This window comes from Lonchura striata, chromosome 6 (genome assembly GCF_050655825.1).
Source record: "Lonchura striata isolate lonStrDom1 chromosome 6, ASM5065582v1, whole genome shotgun sequence".
In the NCBI taxonomy this organism is placed as follows: domain Eukaryota; kingdom Metazoa; phylum Chordata; class Aves; order Passeriformes; family Estrildidae; genus Lonchura; species Lonchura striata.
The window spans coordinates 11807516-11824383 of record NC_140708.1 but is presented as its reverse complement, the minus strand read 5'-3'; the positions used below and the strand labels follow the sequence as shown (position 1 = coordinate 11824383).

The 16868-nt window shown below is 38.8% G+C and overlaps 2 protein-coding genes across 17 annotated transcripts in view; both read left to right on the top strand.

Annotated features, from left to right (window-relative positions):
• Nucleotides 1-7618, top strand: part of CABCOCO1 (ciliary associated calcium binding coiled-coil 1) — a 206608-nt gene extending 198990 nt beyond the window's left edge. For 11 of the 12 annotated variants that reach the window (XM_085583222.1, XM_085583215.1, XM_085583214.1 and 8 more), the window contains 3 exons: nt 3303-3362; nt 3756-3896; nt 6569-7618. In XM_085583222.1, coding sequence (XP_085439348.1) covers nt 3303-3362; nt 3756-3896; nt 6569-6610 — 243 coding nt within the window. In that variant the 3' untranslated portion in view covers nt 6611-7618. Of the gene's footprint in view, nt 1-3302; nt 3363-3755; nt 3897-6568 lie in introns of those variants that run through there. The other variant, XR_014956256.1, reaches the window with a different exon arrangement.
• Nucleotides 7619-7763: 145 nt separating this feature from the next.
• The window catches only part of ARID5B (AT-rich interaction domain 5B), a 156314-nt gene continuing 147209 nt past the window's right edge, over nt 7764-16868 (top strand). For 3 of the 5 annotated variants that reach the window (XM_085583195.1, XM_085583198.1, XM_085583197.1), the window contains exons 1-2: nt 7764-11485; nt 12237-12271. The gene's annotated coding sequence lies outside the window, so the exon portion shown is untranslated. The remainder of the gene's footprint in view (nt 11486-12236; nt 12272-16868) is intronic. The other 2 variants (XM_085583196.1, XM_085583193.1) reach the window with 1 other exon arrangement.

Genomic DNA, 16868 nt, shown 5'->3' with positions numbered 1-16868 from the left:
CAGCCAGGTCTTATTATATGCCACAGAAACTTTAAATAATAAAATACAGCATGGATAAAATCTGCAGTAATAGTAACTTAAGCAAAATTAATTTAAGTAACAGATAACATCTGGGAGAAAATGCAATGGTATATTGGTAAGTTATGCAAAGCTAATTTTATAATAACTACCACATCTGTGGAACTCATCTATTAGAATGCTTTACCAATCTTCTTTCCTGTTACTATTCTGTTTTAGAAATGTCCCTGTGTACTGTTTTACTTCTTTTCTGTGCCTACATTTGTAAAAAGGCAATTTGCTACCTCTCAACAACAAGAAAAGTGTGTGAGTTTACATGCAGAACAACACAGCACTTCCTATACAAACCTGTCCTTGTGCACACTTGTACCAGAAAGAATTCCAGAGCAGGACTGTGGCACAGGGCTGTGCTCTGGGAGCAGTGTCTGCACCAGCTGAGCTCTCAGCCGGGCTGGTGCCACTGGGCTGGGGGGGTGGTGCTGACCCATCCATCCCTTATCAAGCTGTGCTGGCTTCTCTGCCCAAGCAGCCTCCTGGCACCCCACCTCACCTCAGAATTAGTAAGAATAGTGCACCTAATAATGCACCTAATTGTCCCTTCAGTCTCTTTCAGAGCAGCTGACACTGATATGCCAGCTACATTTGTGCAACTGCCTCACAGTGTCTTTATGTTTGAATTCCCGTGGACCCGTTGGACTGCAATGTGCAGGAAAATATTGCCAATTAATTTTTAAGGCATTATCATCTTGCCAAACTGTTTCTCACATTTCGGTAGTTATATTGATTCAAGAGGACAGTTTGAGTAATACATCTTTGTCATAGTGAATAATGCTCACATAATGACAAATCTTCAGGAATTAAAAAAAGGAGAGTGAAGTTTTTAATGTAGGTCAGTGGAAGTAATTCACCATAAATTTAGTCAGACTTCAGAAACTAGCAACATTTTTTTAAAGCTTGTGTAACTGTATAAAACTGAGTGTCTCCTTCTCTGTTTTTAAATAGATTTTACTACAGAACCATTGGTGCTATTAAACATGAGGTTTTGTTCAAAGGAAACACAAAGACTTAATTGTATTTTTTAAAGGAAAGTATTGCATCAGAAAGATTCATTTAAATACGTTTGTTGGCTTCAGGCTCTCACCACAATTCATTCGTTCTAATTTTCCCCTGGACTTGTTAAGGACACAATGTATAGAAAGGAGCAATGCAGAATGGCATTTTTAGGTCACTATATTTTGGCTGTAAACTGTAGTCCTGCTCATAAACTTGTTATTACTAAACAAAATGCTTCATATTCTACATTGAAATTTCACAGTCTTTAAAAAACTTTTGGCTGAATGTTGGACAATTATGGCTCATTAAAGAGACTAGTTCTGCTGTAATTTAGTTATTTCTTAATCATCCAAGGGCTATTATTAGACATGGAACAGATGAGTAAAGAATGGCTCTCTGTAAAAAGACGCAGTGAAGTAAAAATATTATTCAGAAAAACAGAACCTCTGAAAATCTTGTCCATGCAACAAAAGTGCATTCAATTGACTTGGAATTTATTCTAAAAACATGGTCTATTTTTATTACATAATTTGACTTTTTTTTAATTTGTACTGGAGAGAATAAATTGAATGATAATTTAATCTGGATAAAAATATATTTTGAGTGAATAGGTAACTAAGCAAAAAATATTATTTTAAGGAAGCAGAAAGTAATTTTGAATTGTCATCCATTTCAGCTAATATTTTAATAAGAAAACATAAGATAAGAAATCAGAGAAAATTAAAATAGTTGCTAAATTTAAAAAGCTCTAATTTAAAAAAAATACAATTTGAAAACAAAGTGTCTTTATTTCTGAAAGAAATACAATTTGAATCAGTTTTTTCATCTTGATAACAAACGCAAACTTTCTGACTTTTGTGAGTATGTAGGCACTGACAAAGTGCTGAAAATTTGAATTGCAAGTTACAAGATAAAGGAAAATGCTTCTATAACTCTATTTTTCTCCTCAATTATAATGGCAAATTTTTCTATCAGCCTGTAAGGTTCTCATAAATATGGGCTAATACTATCTACCTATTTTACTGAGCTCACACATAACAGGGAACCTTGGAGGTAGTGACTGAGTCCAAACAGAAGTTCTGAAAAGCTTTTAGGACTGCAAAAGGGATTTCTATTGCAATGATGTGGCTAGGTCTAACTTTGTATTTTCAATTGTTGCTATCTCTTCTGCAGATGTATAGAAGCTTTAATATTTTCAGCATGTTAACTGTAGCAAGTAACTAAATGAGTCAAATATCAACCTAGCTACAATTTCAAAAGTATGAGGAAATTAATTTATGGGAATTGCAATTACCCTGATGTGAATTAATGTCGTTTACTTACGCCATCCAAGCAAAATGCTGTTTGTAATCGCTGACTCAGAACTGGAACATCTGCCTCCTAGTCTCAATGGGCACTTCCCCTGCAGAGGCCCCTAACACACCATTTCAGTGCTGTACCCCGCTCCTTGCTTGGTCACAAATGCCGTTTTTCGCCCTATTTGGCACATATGTTCTCTGTCATCCATTTTTTTAAAGTAGGACACAACACCTTGTTCCTTTAGAGGACACAGGGCTTCCTTCTGCATCACTCCTGAGAACCTGAGCATGGACTTGGTGCTTCATCCAGCTGCTCCGTGGGGGAAAAGCCATGCCTTGTCAGAGCATTCCTAGAGCTGCAGGTCCCATGGTCCCCCTCCCTGCAGGGAGGTTCCCATGGTCACAGCAAAGGAGCAAGAAGAAGCAGCAGAACTCGGACCATTAGCGACTCTTAAATTATAGTTACATATTAAAATAGTTTCCTTAGGGCCTTATTTGATTTAGTGTCACTGCAACTTCACTACAACTGACTCCTTTTATACTCCCATGCAATTCCAAACTGCAACAATGTCCCTGTTCAGAAGTGACAAATTTGCACTGGGAAGACAGAATGTTACCTAAGTACTGTGTTTTCTAAATGTAATTATCCACATGAGTAAGAATCTGTAGTGTTATGAAATTATGAAAATCATCTGTTCTTTCCAAGCATTATAAAGAGGGCCCCTTGAGATGCAACTAGAAATTAAAGTTGATCTATAATAATTTTCAGAACGCTTTCCAGTTCTGAGCACCTGGATAGTAACAGAAAAGGTATTGTTTTTTGCTGCTTGCCAACCATTTCATTTCCATTTTCAAAAAACTGCAAGAAACCTCTGAGCAATAATTAAGCATAAATTACTTTAATTTTTTTTTTTTTCTATTTAATACTACCAGAATGAGATTGAACTTGACCAACCTGCAGTTTCCCCCTCAGCTTCAGCAACAGAATCTCAGGTACAGTTTTGTTCCTTTTAGTTTATTTGGATGGGGGGAGGGGGGGTTTAAGCTGTTTTTCTATGAATTTCCATTGGATCCCAGTCACTGATGGCATTTATTCTCTAGGACATAGCATGCATTCTCTTCTAAGATTGAATGAAAAGAGTTTTAATTCATTAATCAGTCAGCAGAGGACATCTCTTTGACTGAGCCCAGCTGGTTTCTTGCCCTGTGGGAGGATGTGTCTGCCTGGCCTGGGCAGTATGAGAAGCCACGATGGCCTCTGTCAAGGCAGCGCTTCCCAAAAGCAGCTCTGTGTGTTGTTGCCTTTCTTTGTGCTGATGCTGTTGGGTCTCATAGAGGGCAGGAAGATGTTCTAACTCAGTGTTTCCTCTGGCTGGCTGCTGCTAGGGGTCTGACCAGGGGGGTTACCTGCAAGAGCCCTGTCCAGAGGCAGCATCTTCAGAAGCAGATGCTGTAGCTGGAGTCACCGCTGAAGATGAGAAGTCTGCAGTGTGTGAAATCCCAAATGAAATTATTGGCAACCTTGAGGTACTATTACTAGAAAGCTATTCACTAATTCTGTCTATGGTTAATTAGCTAGCTCAGTCTTAATGAATATAAACTGTGTTTGTGCTAAAGCTGGCAAAAAGCACATCCATATGCTGTAAAAATGTGAATTAGCCTCTATAAATAACTCCTAGTTTAGTCAGCTTACATATGATAAGATAAAAAATACTCAGTAATATGACAACATATATCTTCAGCCTTACTATGTGTCAAAAACATGGGCCAAATCCTGCGCTCAGTGATGTCAGTGATAAAATTCCTTCTTAGGGGTTCAGGACCAGCTGCTGTGCTAGAGGATATGCAATGTGTGCTTAATATAAATTGTTAGATGCATCTATGTCACACATCCTTCAATTTGTGTAAGAAATGACTCACTTATGCCAATTTTAGGCTTTGTCTGGTAGGTGTGTGACTACACAAGAGCTGCCTTAATGAAACAGATCAGCTGTCAGTATGTGGTCTTCAGACTCTGAGGGGTCCATAATTTCTTTCTGTGAGGTTCATGGAAGGGAAGGAAGCTGCTGTCACTGGAATTAACAGGAGATGATTGAAAGCCAAATCTGCTAGAACAGATTTGTACCATGGAGCTGCTGGAATTTGGTCTTACTGGCAACAACCAGGTGACATTAGGCACTTTGAACTTCAGATACAGCACATTAGACACTATTGACTAAGCAGCAGTTTAATAAATACCTAATATTATCTGAAAATACTGTGGTATTGGTAAATTGCTTTACTTGGACTATGCATCAGTAGGGAATAGAATTACTATATTAATTAGTTAGAATTATTATATTAATTAGTATATGAATTAGAATAGAATAGAGCTTTAGATCTACCTATTTGAGTTCTTATTCCATATCAACACATCTTAAGAAATGGGAGGAAATCTCTGGCCTGTGTTATCTCATTCCTGTCCCTACCAATAGAAAAGAGTAAATACCTGGTTTTCACTTGACCTTGATGCCATTAACATCAGTGCTAAGAGGTTTTTATTTCTTTACAAGACTGTACTTTTTCCTTTTTTTTTTTTTTTTTTTTGTGCAACTCTGGTTGTACACAAAGAAAGTAATTTCCCCTCAGGTTTAATTCTTTAATTCTGATACCATTGTATCATTTTCACCTGTTTTCTCAGTTTCTTGACCTCCGAAGAAATCTTATAATTAGATTTTTACCTGATTCATGATAAAACTCATACCATTTTTTGTTATGTGTGAAATATGATTTCACAATCTGCATTATGTCTCAACATAACATAATTAGAGCAACAGGCAGCTGTTGCTCTAATTGAGTCTAGAAAATAACTTTTATTCAGGTATCACAGTGCTGACACTCGGTGGTCTCAGCAGTGGCCATAGCGAAGTATGGTGGCAGAGGATTTTCAGTGGAGGTAGGACCAGAGACAGAGGTGTGTAAAAACTGAAGAAAAGGCATCTGGAGTGGCTGGGAGTTGATTAGCCTAGAGGATCACTGTTCCACCAAACAAGTATACACATCACATAAAGGGATGAAGACATATTTGTTGATTCTTGGATTGAATATGGTGAAGGCCATCTCCAAAGATACAAAGTTGAGAGAGAAATGCCAGCCTTTTGGTTCTAATCTGAGCTACTGAGAACTTTGAAAACATTTCAGCTGTGGTTACTCATTTATATATTGCAGAATAACACTAATAGGGATTTCTAGGATTGGCAAGCCTCAAAGTTCCTAAAATGTCAAGTTACTGCAAGCACTTCTGGTACAAATCCATTTGCTTTATCAAAGTTACCTGAATTACATTAAGACTGTTACTCTGAGTTTTGGAACAGTTTATATAGAGTCTGTAAAAGACACGTGAACCTGTCCTGGTTGTTTGAACAAAACTTTATGACTCTTAGAAATAGTGTCATTGCACTCCTTCCATTTCTCTTGTATTTTTGCAGCGATCAATGCTCATACTGAAAAATATACATAAATTACCCATAAAACACCAGTGTTTGTGGCCCTTTTTCCTGTGAATCCACATTTCCAAATGTCATACAATCAGAGATTGCTATGAATTATCACTGCCAAAGATTTCATTAGAATACATCACAACCCCTGTACCTTCCCCACAAATGTTACATTGCAAATTAAACACTCAATGTCTACAGTAGTTTGGATTTCCAGAATGAGATGCATATTCATAATTGTGTTTGTAATTAAGACAGACAAGTGGCATCACAGAAATACATTTTTTTATTGTTTATTTTCAGTAATGCTTTTTAATTCCAGCACTGTTTCAGTAAAACACATTACACTAGAGAACAAACATCTGCAGCAAAGGAAAACAGTAGGAACAACCAGATCCCAAAGCAATTTTTCTGATTTGGTGTCTATTGGTAAAGGCTGTCTGAGAATACAGGAAAACTAGCCTATCTCCCAAGACAAGGTTACATGAGGAATGGCTGTCCCGGATCACTTCCTGCTCATGCCATCCCTTGGAATTGTGCACGGCAGTGTGATAACGTGCTATCACGTAAGGACAGACTGGAACACTGTTCTGTCTGCAAAACAGGAAGGTGTGGAGGATAATGTCTGCCTTGCTGCTCTACACTGTGTCTCAACCACAAAGACAATGTGCAGCCTAAGATAGCTCCATCATAACCACTTCTTTCTTCTGATTTTCTTTACAGGCAGACTTCAATGAAAAGCTGCAAGTGCAGGAAGAAGCTTAGACTTGGAGAAGAGAAAAATTGAGAAGTATTAAATAGCCAGATAAGAAAGGTGATGCTGAGTTTTGCAGGAATTGGTCAGCAGGGGATGGCACATACAGAGGCTGGCTCACTACCTGAACCAAATTATTTTTGTATAGAGGAAAATGGTTCTATTAACATTTACCTGGAAGTATTTCATTCCAGTCCCTCAAATTTACAGTGTTTGGCCAGCATTGTTGTTTAGTTTAGACTTAAGTTGAAGATTATAAACAGAAGGACACATAATTAAAACATGTTGAAGTTCACTTTATTTCTGAATACAAATTCTAACTTAAAAAAAAAAGCTGCAGTTTCATTCTCCCAGTTGTGAAATACTTAACAGTTTCTGCTTTACACCTATGTTTTTTTTCAGAAAATTTTGCTACAAGAAAAATACATAGAGGGAAAACATTATTTTGAGACACTGTAGATATAATAAGGGGAGAATTTAATTAACGTGTAATTACGCACCTTGCACTGTAGCTATTCATTAATAATATGTATGGTATTTTGTTTTAATTTGCTTCCTAAGCTTTAATACAAATTTAATAGCTTACACTTCTTTCTTTCCACCATATTAAAATTGCATAACTGAAGAGTTTGCACTTAAGTATTCCAAGAAGAGTTTCTTTAGATTTCAGTGGATTTTTTTCTGGAATGCATGTATCCTTTCATCTGAGAAGGTTTCCATATTTTGTCAGACGTTATAGAAATGTTTCATGCTCAAAAGGATTCCAACCAAATAAACAACCTTGGAAGAACATGTTGAACATCTATGTTTCAAACTTGCAGCCTGTATTTGTTGTGTCACAGAACTCTGTGCCCTAGAAAGCATGAGAAATACAAGTCATGCTTTGAAGCGTAAAGGCTGGATTGGATTGCATGTTTAGTGGAATACATGAGAAACAGAGTATTTATTCATTGCATTTTCATATTTATTTACCACAATGTAAAAAGTTATATTTTGGTTGATTAAACATCATCCTCATTTTTTGGTGGTCATAAATGAAAAAAATTTGCAAGCCTGACTCGGCCATTCAAAAGAAGAAAACAGCTTGTAGCAGTCCTCCTAAAAGGTCTGATTTGATGCTGCCTGACTTTCAGGGGCTGCTCCTGGTGTGCACAGTGCTGAGCATGCAGCTGGAAGGGTCATTCCCATGTGCTCAGCAGGACGTGGTCCCACAGCTGAAGACAACAACCCAGCAGCTGTGCCTGGGTGTGCCCTGCAGAGTGCGTGCCCAGTGTGGGCATGGAGCTCCTGCAAACCAATGGTTCACTGGTTGAGGGGATAGAGCACTTTCCTTGGTCTCATGCACTGAGAAAAATTCTTCTTCTGGTACATGATAAGATGTAAGGCCTGTAATGATTCACTTCCAAGTTCTCTTGATTGCTGTTTCCAGTGCTGGCCAGAAAATTAGTGAGAGCTTCCCTTCATCTATTAAAAGCTGACTGTGCTGCTTTGAACAATGAAGGAATTATTGAGGCATTAGTAGTTTTACCTTTAAAAAAATATTTTGATTCCTGGGTATGTTCTTTGTTGTTTTATTCCTATGAAATGTATTTTTTTGTTAATGAAACTTTCTGAAATCAGAATGTCCTTTATTTTGATACATAAATCCATCTCCCAAGACATTATGCTAATGTCTCCATTTCCCTAGTTTTGAACTCAAAGGTGAGAACAGAACTTTTGAAGAGAGCTGTCCATATGACAAAGAGTATTTAAAATACTTTTTAGTGAAAATGTGTTATTGGCAATTTAGCATTGTTTAGCACTTCAGACCTAAATCTGAGGGCTGCAACATTCCTGCTGTAGTGCTAAACAGAAAGGGACTAACTATGGTTTATATTAAGACCAATGCTAAACAAAGACTTTTGCCCATAGCTCTTTCTCCCTCTCCCAGATTTTATAAAACCTCTGGGAAATTTTGAAGTGCTTTGAAGATGAGAAATAGTATATGAACCTCAAGTATTACTGTGATGATTTGTTAGCAGTCAGTCTTAGTACATATGCATAACAGCTGAGGTAGTGCAGAAATCCAGAGTGAAGTCCAAATCCCACAAACCATATTCGTAACCAACTTTCTGCAGAACTAAATAATGCTACCAATAAAGAATAGACCCTGGGATTTTTTGAGAGTGGAAAGGAGGATGGTTAGGAGCCTGAGGAAGGCAAGATGAGTAAAAGGTAGACATAGCATCTCTCTAAGCAGTTGGAGTGTGAGTTCTGACACAGCATATGAACATTGAATTGAAGAATTCTTTAATGTCTTCAGAATGTTAATATGAAATGCAAAACATCATGCTTTGGATAGATGGGTAGGAACAAAATGTTCAGATGCAATATGGTGCATTAGGAACAGTCTCCATTCTGTATTCCTGGCTTTCCCATTGGTTTAAATCAAGCTTGCTGTTTCTCCAGTCTCTCATGTCATGTTGAGTTACTGCTGTAGTCATCTCTAAAAATAATTATGCTGTCATTCCTGGGACCTACACTTGAGGCTTTGGTATTACTATCTTCGAGTTTTTTGGGTTTTTCTGCCACACTGTTGATCTAACAAAGTTCTTTACAATGCATATACATAGAATAGTTCTTAACAGGTTCCCACCCTACAGAGCTCTCAATTTAAAGCAGATAGTTCTTGTAGAAATGAAGGGAAGAGGTTGTGTTCTACCTTGTCTGCCAGAGAAGTGGTGGTTTTCCAAGGGCAGAGGACAGATGAAGCAGTATAATTTCTCCTATATAAGGAATAATATTAATGCTTTTTAGCATCTTCATGGCAAAATCCTAGTCTGTACTAGCATTTTATAATGAGACAGTGCACAACTAGTAATTATCCTCCAGTAAAAGAAAGGCTCTATTTTCAGGCAGTGCTTTTCTGCATTACATTGACAGTGTGATGGAAGTTTAGATGGAAAGCAGCTTTTCTAGTAAGAAGCTGGCTTGAAAGTGATTGGAGAAGAGGCAAAGAGAAGACAGTTTTTTACCTGTTTTGTAGTATTTTGTTATGACCTTTTCTTCTCAAGCCTTTCTTCTCTATTTTTGCACCGAATTTTGATTTGAATTTGAAAATTGCCACACTTTTTCCTTCCTAAAATTGTAACTGGCATTCCTAGAAAAATTGTTTTCCTAGAAAAGCCACTGTGCGTAGGCTTCAAATTCAGCTTTTTGTAAGTGAGAATAAGACATTTTCTTCAATAACCTACACTGCCAACCTGACCACAAAACATGGGCAAAGTCAGCACTGGCCTGTTTCAATCAGGCTCTTCAGCACATGATCCAGATGACCACTCAAACATGTTCATCTAGATGGGTGTGCTGTACTTACCTGAAAAGCCTCTGGAGCACAGGTTTGGCCCTGGGCTCACCCAGAAGGGTGTAGAAGAGAGAACCACAAAGTTCTGTCAGCTGGCAGTCTAGGGAGGGCTGTGTTCAAGGTGAAATCCTCTCTACTTCTCCACCACTCTTCACAAGGAAGTGACAGCAGTGACAAAACACTGTGCTGCTTGCCATGAACAGCTCCAAACTGAATGTTTGGAATGAGCATTTCAGCCCATTTTGTTGTGGCACTTTGAGTGTGCAGAGCAAGCTTCAGGCTCCAGCAGTTGTGGATTCAGATCACATGTGCAAAAAAAAAAATTCAAAGGATAGTTGCAGTGACTCATGTAATTGTGAGTCCCATTCAGATGCAGAGCCTTAACAGAGGACATGGAATTAGTAATGCTGCAGAAAGAACAGAATGTAAAATATTTCCAGAGTAGAAACAACCTGATATTTTACATAGTGGACAGCTTTAAATGCAGTAGTGCTACTCTAAAGCCTGTGCTGTCCTTGACTCAACAGAGGGTGCACTAAATGGGAGGTTTGTTCATACACAATTCTTCACTCACTAGGGCTGCTAGGAGTTGTGTTTATTTTTAATGTGTTTTTAAATGTTTCTGCAGCTGACTCAACAGAAAAGGAAAAGGTGAGTTGTTGCAAGCACCCCACCCAGAAAGGGTAGGGGGAGCAAGAGGGGACACTGTGGCCTTGACATCTGGAGGCAGTGAGGAAGAATGGTCCAAAAAAGTTATTCTCCTAAATGAGCATGGCACTTCCTGTGTTCCTGGAGAAAGGCCGGTGGAGCTGTATCACTTCAGGATGCTGATGTGCATGGTCATTCTTGGTGGGAGCCTCTAGAGGTTGCTTGCAGCACCTTTTAAGGTGAGCCTGTTCCTCCAGTGACTGCAAAGGTGGCATCAGGATTTTGCTTCCCTTTACTGAGGTTGGTCTTCCCTTACTGAGGTTGGTCTCCAAGTTCTCATTTCTCTTTTTCCAGCCATTTCTGAAGATCTTTCATACAACATTTTCTTGACATTTGAATCTTACATGTTTTAAACTCCAGCCAAGACAATTTTCTTTTCTATTTTTATGATTGTATTGATTGTAGTATAAAAAATGTCTTATCTGAGTAGAGCAGGATCCAAGTATCCCAAGCTGCTACCTTTGCATTGGCTGTGGGAGATGCTTAGCAAAGAGCATAGGAGCAGGGCATCCTAAGGGCATTCCCTTCTATGGACTGGTGCTTTATACCCTTGTGGAGCCAGAGTGTGCACCCATCAATTGAAATCAAGGGAGTTTGTCTAGTCTGTTTTTGACCTCAGCTGTGCTCCTGCCCACCGTACTATGCAATGACAAGTTTCACACTGTCGTTTTTGTGTTGATGATGAATGCCAGCTGCAGTGGATACTGAAGGCTCACATTTCCTCAGCTCAGAGGCTTTCAAGATCCTTAGTTGTACTGGTGGCTTGTGTGTCTTGAGAGTGGATAACCAGGAAGGCACTGACTTTTCATGTACATCAGGAGCAGCTGAGACCCAGGTAAGAGAAAGCATCTGTCAGTCTCTACAAGAGTCAGCCAGCATTTACACCCTGTTACTGTTTGTCACTTCTTTTTGTGCCATATCTAACTTGGATTAATCCTGCTGAGCAGAGATGCATCATTCAGTCTTCATGTGTGTGTCAAGGGACACACAAATGTCCCTGCCTGGACAGAAAGATAATGACAAAGGGAGGAAAAATGACCATCTTTGGTCTGTCAGGCAGACAGCAAATAGTTTGCTATTCCAATTATCAGAGCAGCAAATTTCCTTGGAGCATGTAAGTTGTGCATTACTATGCAGCTCTGAGAGGAAACTTTGCCCTTTGATTGTTTTCCAAAGAAATGTTCTCAATTTCTTTTCTGCCAAATTCATATTACAGATCATGCTAACAAATTTTCCCAAGCCTTCTTGACCTTCTCCCTCCTTTCCAGTAGTAAAAGAAATTTCACTCATGGCAGGGAGATGTTGAAGATTGCTAAATTTTGCTGATTTAGGAACAGACTGAATGAAACAAGCTTAAAAATATGTAGATAGCACATTTCAGAATGCAGTTAGCTCCGCTGGTAAGGAAAATGAAACTTGTGATAATTCTGCTGTTTGACAGTGTTTTAGAAAATTGCCTGCTAATGGGTGGGTGGGGAGGCTGCACATGCTCCCTTATGATGATGGCAGAAGTGTGTGTATGGCCCTGGGGAGCCCTGATTTGGGAGGATATTGGTTTTGATTTCTTTTTCTCCTTATTTTTCCAGTAAATCTGTGCCTGTTCTAGCCGAAGTAAGACAAGGTAACAGCAATACTTTGCTTCAAACGAGGTGTTTTTATGTTGATTGGAGCTTGGGGGGCTCAGTGTTTAGTAGCACCGTTTCCTCTGTAACTGACTAATTTGTAAACAACTGAGTGAGCCTGAGAGGCCTCCAGTTTGAGTTAGGATTTTGGGGTGTTTTCTGAATTAACAAGGTGAGAGGAAGACACCCCTTTGCTGTGCTTCCCTGCTTTTGACAGTTCTGGTATGCAGTCATCACAGTGTAGTTTTGCCACTAACCCATTTTTCACTAGAGTTTTCTTACCCAGTATCTGTCTGGATAAAAGAGGGATGCAGATTTTTGTGTTGGTTTTGCTCTGAGACCCTTCCAGCCTTTTTTTGAAATGCCACATTTCGACTTAACAAATCGTTGGATCATGCAGTTCTGATGCCCCAGAAACCATTTTCAGTGCCATACTACAAAAGCAGGACTGATACAGATCTCCTGACTGCATTTCAAAGACATACCTTTGGATGACAGGGTTGCAGATGAGGCTTTAATTCTTTAGAACTCAGTGGGAAGATGTTCATTTACTACCAAAGGCTCTCACTTTAATTTTTGTATCTTCTACTCCAATTTTCTGTGAGTAATATGGATATGGGGGCTGATCTTCTATTAAAGTAGGGGGATCAGTTATTCAAGTGAATTCTTTTGCTATCAATGCCAATATTTCTGTGAAATTATTATGATGTAGGGCTACATGAAGGTATGTCTTTGTAATATATGTCAGCTTTCAATACTGTCTCTCAAATATAAATTATGAAGAAGATTTTTAAGCCCGTGATCTCAGTTTTAGTAACTCCCTACTCAGACAAAATGTTCCTTGATCTCACTAGGCATATTTACCATGGTGTGACTCAGGTGTGCCAGAGCTGGGCTGGGGCAGCAGCTGCAGCTGGAGGGGAGCTGGGCAGGAGCCAGGACAGCCGGATGAGCCCCTGCTACTCCAACATGCTGAAAGGTGGCTGCCACACCACGGGGGAGCCTCACTTCTGCTGAGGGTTTTCTCTGAGTAAAAACAGAGTTTTAAGCATGAATCCATCAGGCTCAAAGAGAGAATTGGGATCTGTTTGCACATCCCTGCATTGCATTCTGAGCAGGTTAAACACGTGTATGTGTGATGGTATTGAGAAACGGAGTGATTTAGATGGATGCACATTATTCCTCAGCTCTGTGTCAACAATCAAAAATGAGCTTTTGGATTTATTAGTTCCCAATCCTGCACCTATCTTAAATCATTACCATATAATAAGGACTCTATATGGTGCATTGTCAATAAAACCTAATATTGAGAAGATTACCAATCGTCTAGTGCAAATGGAGAGCACTGTAAATGATTTAGAGAATACGTGTCAAACGTTAAAGCTGTCTAATACCTTCTAAAGTAGGTTGATACTCATAAATCTAAGATAAACGACCTGTAAAACCACTTAAGAAGAAATGATACTCATTTAATCAGGCTTCCAGTGGAAAGACTGGGTAGGAGAGCAATTCATAAGGAATTATGAAATCTCTTCTAATTCAGGACTTTGTTGATACAGAATGCATTTGAAACATACATTTGATAAGCAATTTTGGTTACTTGAAACTACTGTTGTAATAGCACTAAATTATGGCCCCACTGAAAAAAGATCAAAGGACATTTTTTTATGGTTTATTGAGCTCTTATTTTTCCAGATTCAGCACTGTGTGTATCAGATGGAGATATAAAAAGTATTCATTGGAACTACTGTTTTGCTTAATTACAGGGATGTGGTGTTGAATTGGCTTCTGTTGGTGTGGCTGTCCATACTCACTGATAACAGTAGATTCATTATTGCATTTTCCTGAGAGGAGCAAGTCATCATTTACTGGGACAAGCCTGGTAACAAATATAGTGAAACAATCTCCCATGTTTTCACAGAGCTGAGTGTTAACTTGCGCGAACTTGGTCTGTTGAGTTTAGTGGTCTTTTCTACTTTTTTTCCCCCTCCAGACCCACTTGAAGGGTGGCTAAATATGTGTGGCAGAAAAATTAGATCATGATTTTCACTACCAAAGGTCTGATTCTTCAGTTCTTGCACAGACAAAACTTCCATTCCCTTCAATATGTTTTTAAGGCTACTTGTTAATTCCTGCTCATTCTTTTGGCTCTGTGAGTGCCCAGAGCTCAGCGTCAGTGCCAGCATTTATTAGAAGTTGACGCAGAGTTTTTCTTGAAGCAACTGTAGTGGTATATTTAGCCATGGAGCAATCTTTCCAAAGAGCACTGTGCTGTGACTCATGTGACTGCTGCTCTGCTGACCCTAGCAGACTTACTCATCGTTTACATAGTGGCAAACAAGATCAGGTTCTGGCTTGATGCCTTATTTCCCTTGATGCAATAAATGTGCTGCTTGCACATGCATTTTACTTCAATTCACGTATTTTAAGATAAACTGGGAATCCAACTTCTTTTTTCTTACTGTGAAAAATAAGGGTGCTTAACTGCTTCTCTGAGTGGAATTGGTGAATGACATGCAAATGCAGCTCAACCCTATGTAACTTGTTTGTACTGCAAAAATAACCATGGTTATAACCATGATTATGGTTAAAATGCATTATCCATCACCTCCTTTCTTCTTCCTTGCTCTCGCAGAGAGCAAAACATAGATGCCAGCACACCTATGCAACAGCTGTAGTCTCACCCAGTCATAGCAGTAGTGTTTGGAATGGTTGAGTTTGTAATGAGCAGGGAGGGCAACCTTGGCAGCACATTCCCACTGGTAAATTTTTGAGATACTGAAGTCTATCTAAAAAAAATCTTGTTGATTTACTTTCTACTTTCTTCTCAGCTGGCATAAAGAGTCATTTTATAAAATACTAGTTAAACCGAACATACATTAAAGATCATTTCAGAAATCTGTCAGCCTCAAGAACATTGCTTTTCCATTTCCTGAGAATACCTTGGAGTAACTGGCTTTGCTACTCTGAAGCAGAACAGCTGTTGTGTGTATGTGTTGTATTTGCATTGTGTGGGGCAGGATATTTGTTATTAGTTTGAAAAAAAGAAAAATCAGCGGCAACAGCTGGATTGACTTTCACCTGGTAGTTACAGGATCTGTTGCATTTTGCTGTTGACAGAGAGCAGAGGAAAATTCACACATGATTGAGAGCTGGAGAAGCCTCTGCGAGCTGGGAGCTTAAGCCTTCCATCATGTAAAATGGCTTGTGAAGGGTGAAATTGCTTGGAGTTGATCAATTTTTATTTAGGTGTCAGTGCTTTTTAAAATCTATGGGGTTTTTAAAACAAACTCTAAGGGATAACAGAAGGAGGGTGATGCTGGATAACTGGCTATTAGTTATTTTATGGCAGTGCAGTAATAGTTATGTTATGGCAGTCAGGTAACTAGTTGACCAGTTATTCAGTGGCAGTTAACCTGGGAGCTGCAGATGGCTGGGACTGGATGAGCTATCAGTGGTCTGTGCTGTTGAATCATAAAGCGCACTCAACAGGCAGTCGGGCTGGGGGCATCATGCACCAGCTGCAAACCCAGCCCCAGGAGGCCTTAGCAGGGCTGAGGACCTGCCCCTCCTCTGCCACATGTGGGAGACCCCCATTCCTCACTCACAAGCAGTTAAATCACATATGCACTCCTCAATTATAATTAAATTAAAATCTCACTAATTTGGCAGCATACCTATCGTGCTCTATCCTAGCAAGAAACTGTTATTTCTTCTTTTATTCTTTTTTGCTTGAAACCCAAGCCATCAATGACTTTCAAAGAAAAAGGAGGGTTTTTTCTTTAGAAAAAATTCTATTCAAATTATTCATGATTTCTATCAAGAAGGAACCTTTCCTCTTTCAACTAGCAAAAAAAGGGGGAGTTTGATCTTCCTCGAAATCATTTGAGAACCTTGTACATTTCTTTCCAGAACTAAAACTTTCTTACAAAGCTTTGGATATTCAGTGGAATAATGCCTATTACATAATTGAAGCTCAATACAATACCTTGGGGCTAATAAATGGTCTCCTGGTTCTCTAGAAAATGTAATAGATCATAATAGTTCTTACTGGGACTAGGCCAGGCACAAATGACAAAGTTGCTTTTGAAAGTGAGTTGTGGCCAGAAATACTCTTGGACCAAAATAATTCTCTTGACTGTCAGGGGGACATTTACTTCCTTTAATTTTCAGCCTAGATTTTATGTTGATCCTGTGCACCGAATAAAATCAAGCCCAACAGAGCTGCTACTGCAGCTGGTACAGCTGTAAATGTGAAGAAGGCCATTTAAGACAACTCTGTTTCACTGACTATGTTATTTGGAAAGTATGCAGATTATATTAAAAATGGCTTGATATGTCTTTATTGTGTGTAGTTTTTTTTTAAGGAAGCAAAAGATTCTTCACTATTGAGTAGTTTATTAACATTTCTGATGGCAGCTCTTTTACTTAGAAAATAATTGTTCTATTGTATGCTGTGAAGCTGCCTGTAAACAACTGGCAAAGGAGTACACTGGTTTGTATTCTGCATGAAGAAAAAATCAAATTCAATTGATTTATCAAAGGGGACATTCTTTGATGGAAGGGAGCCTTTTCAAACTTTATTAAAAATATTGA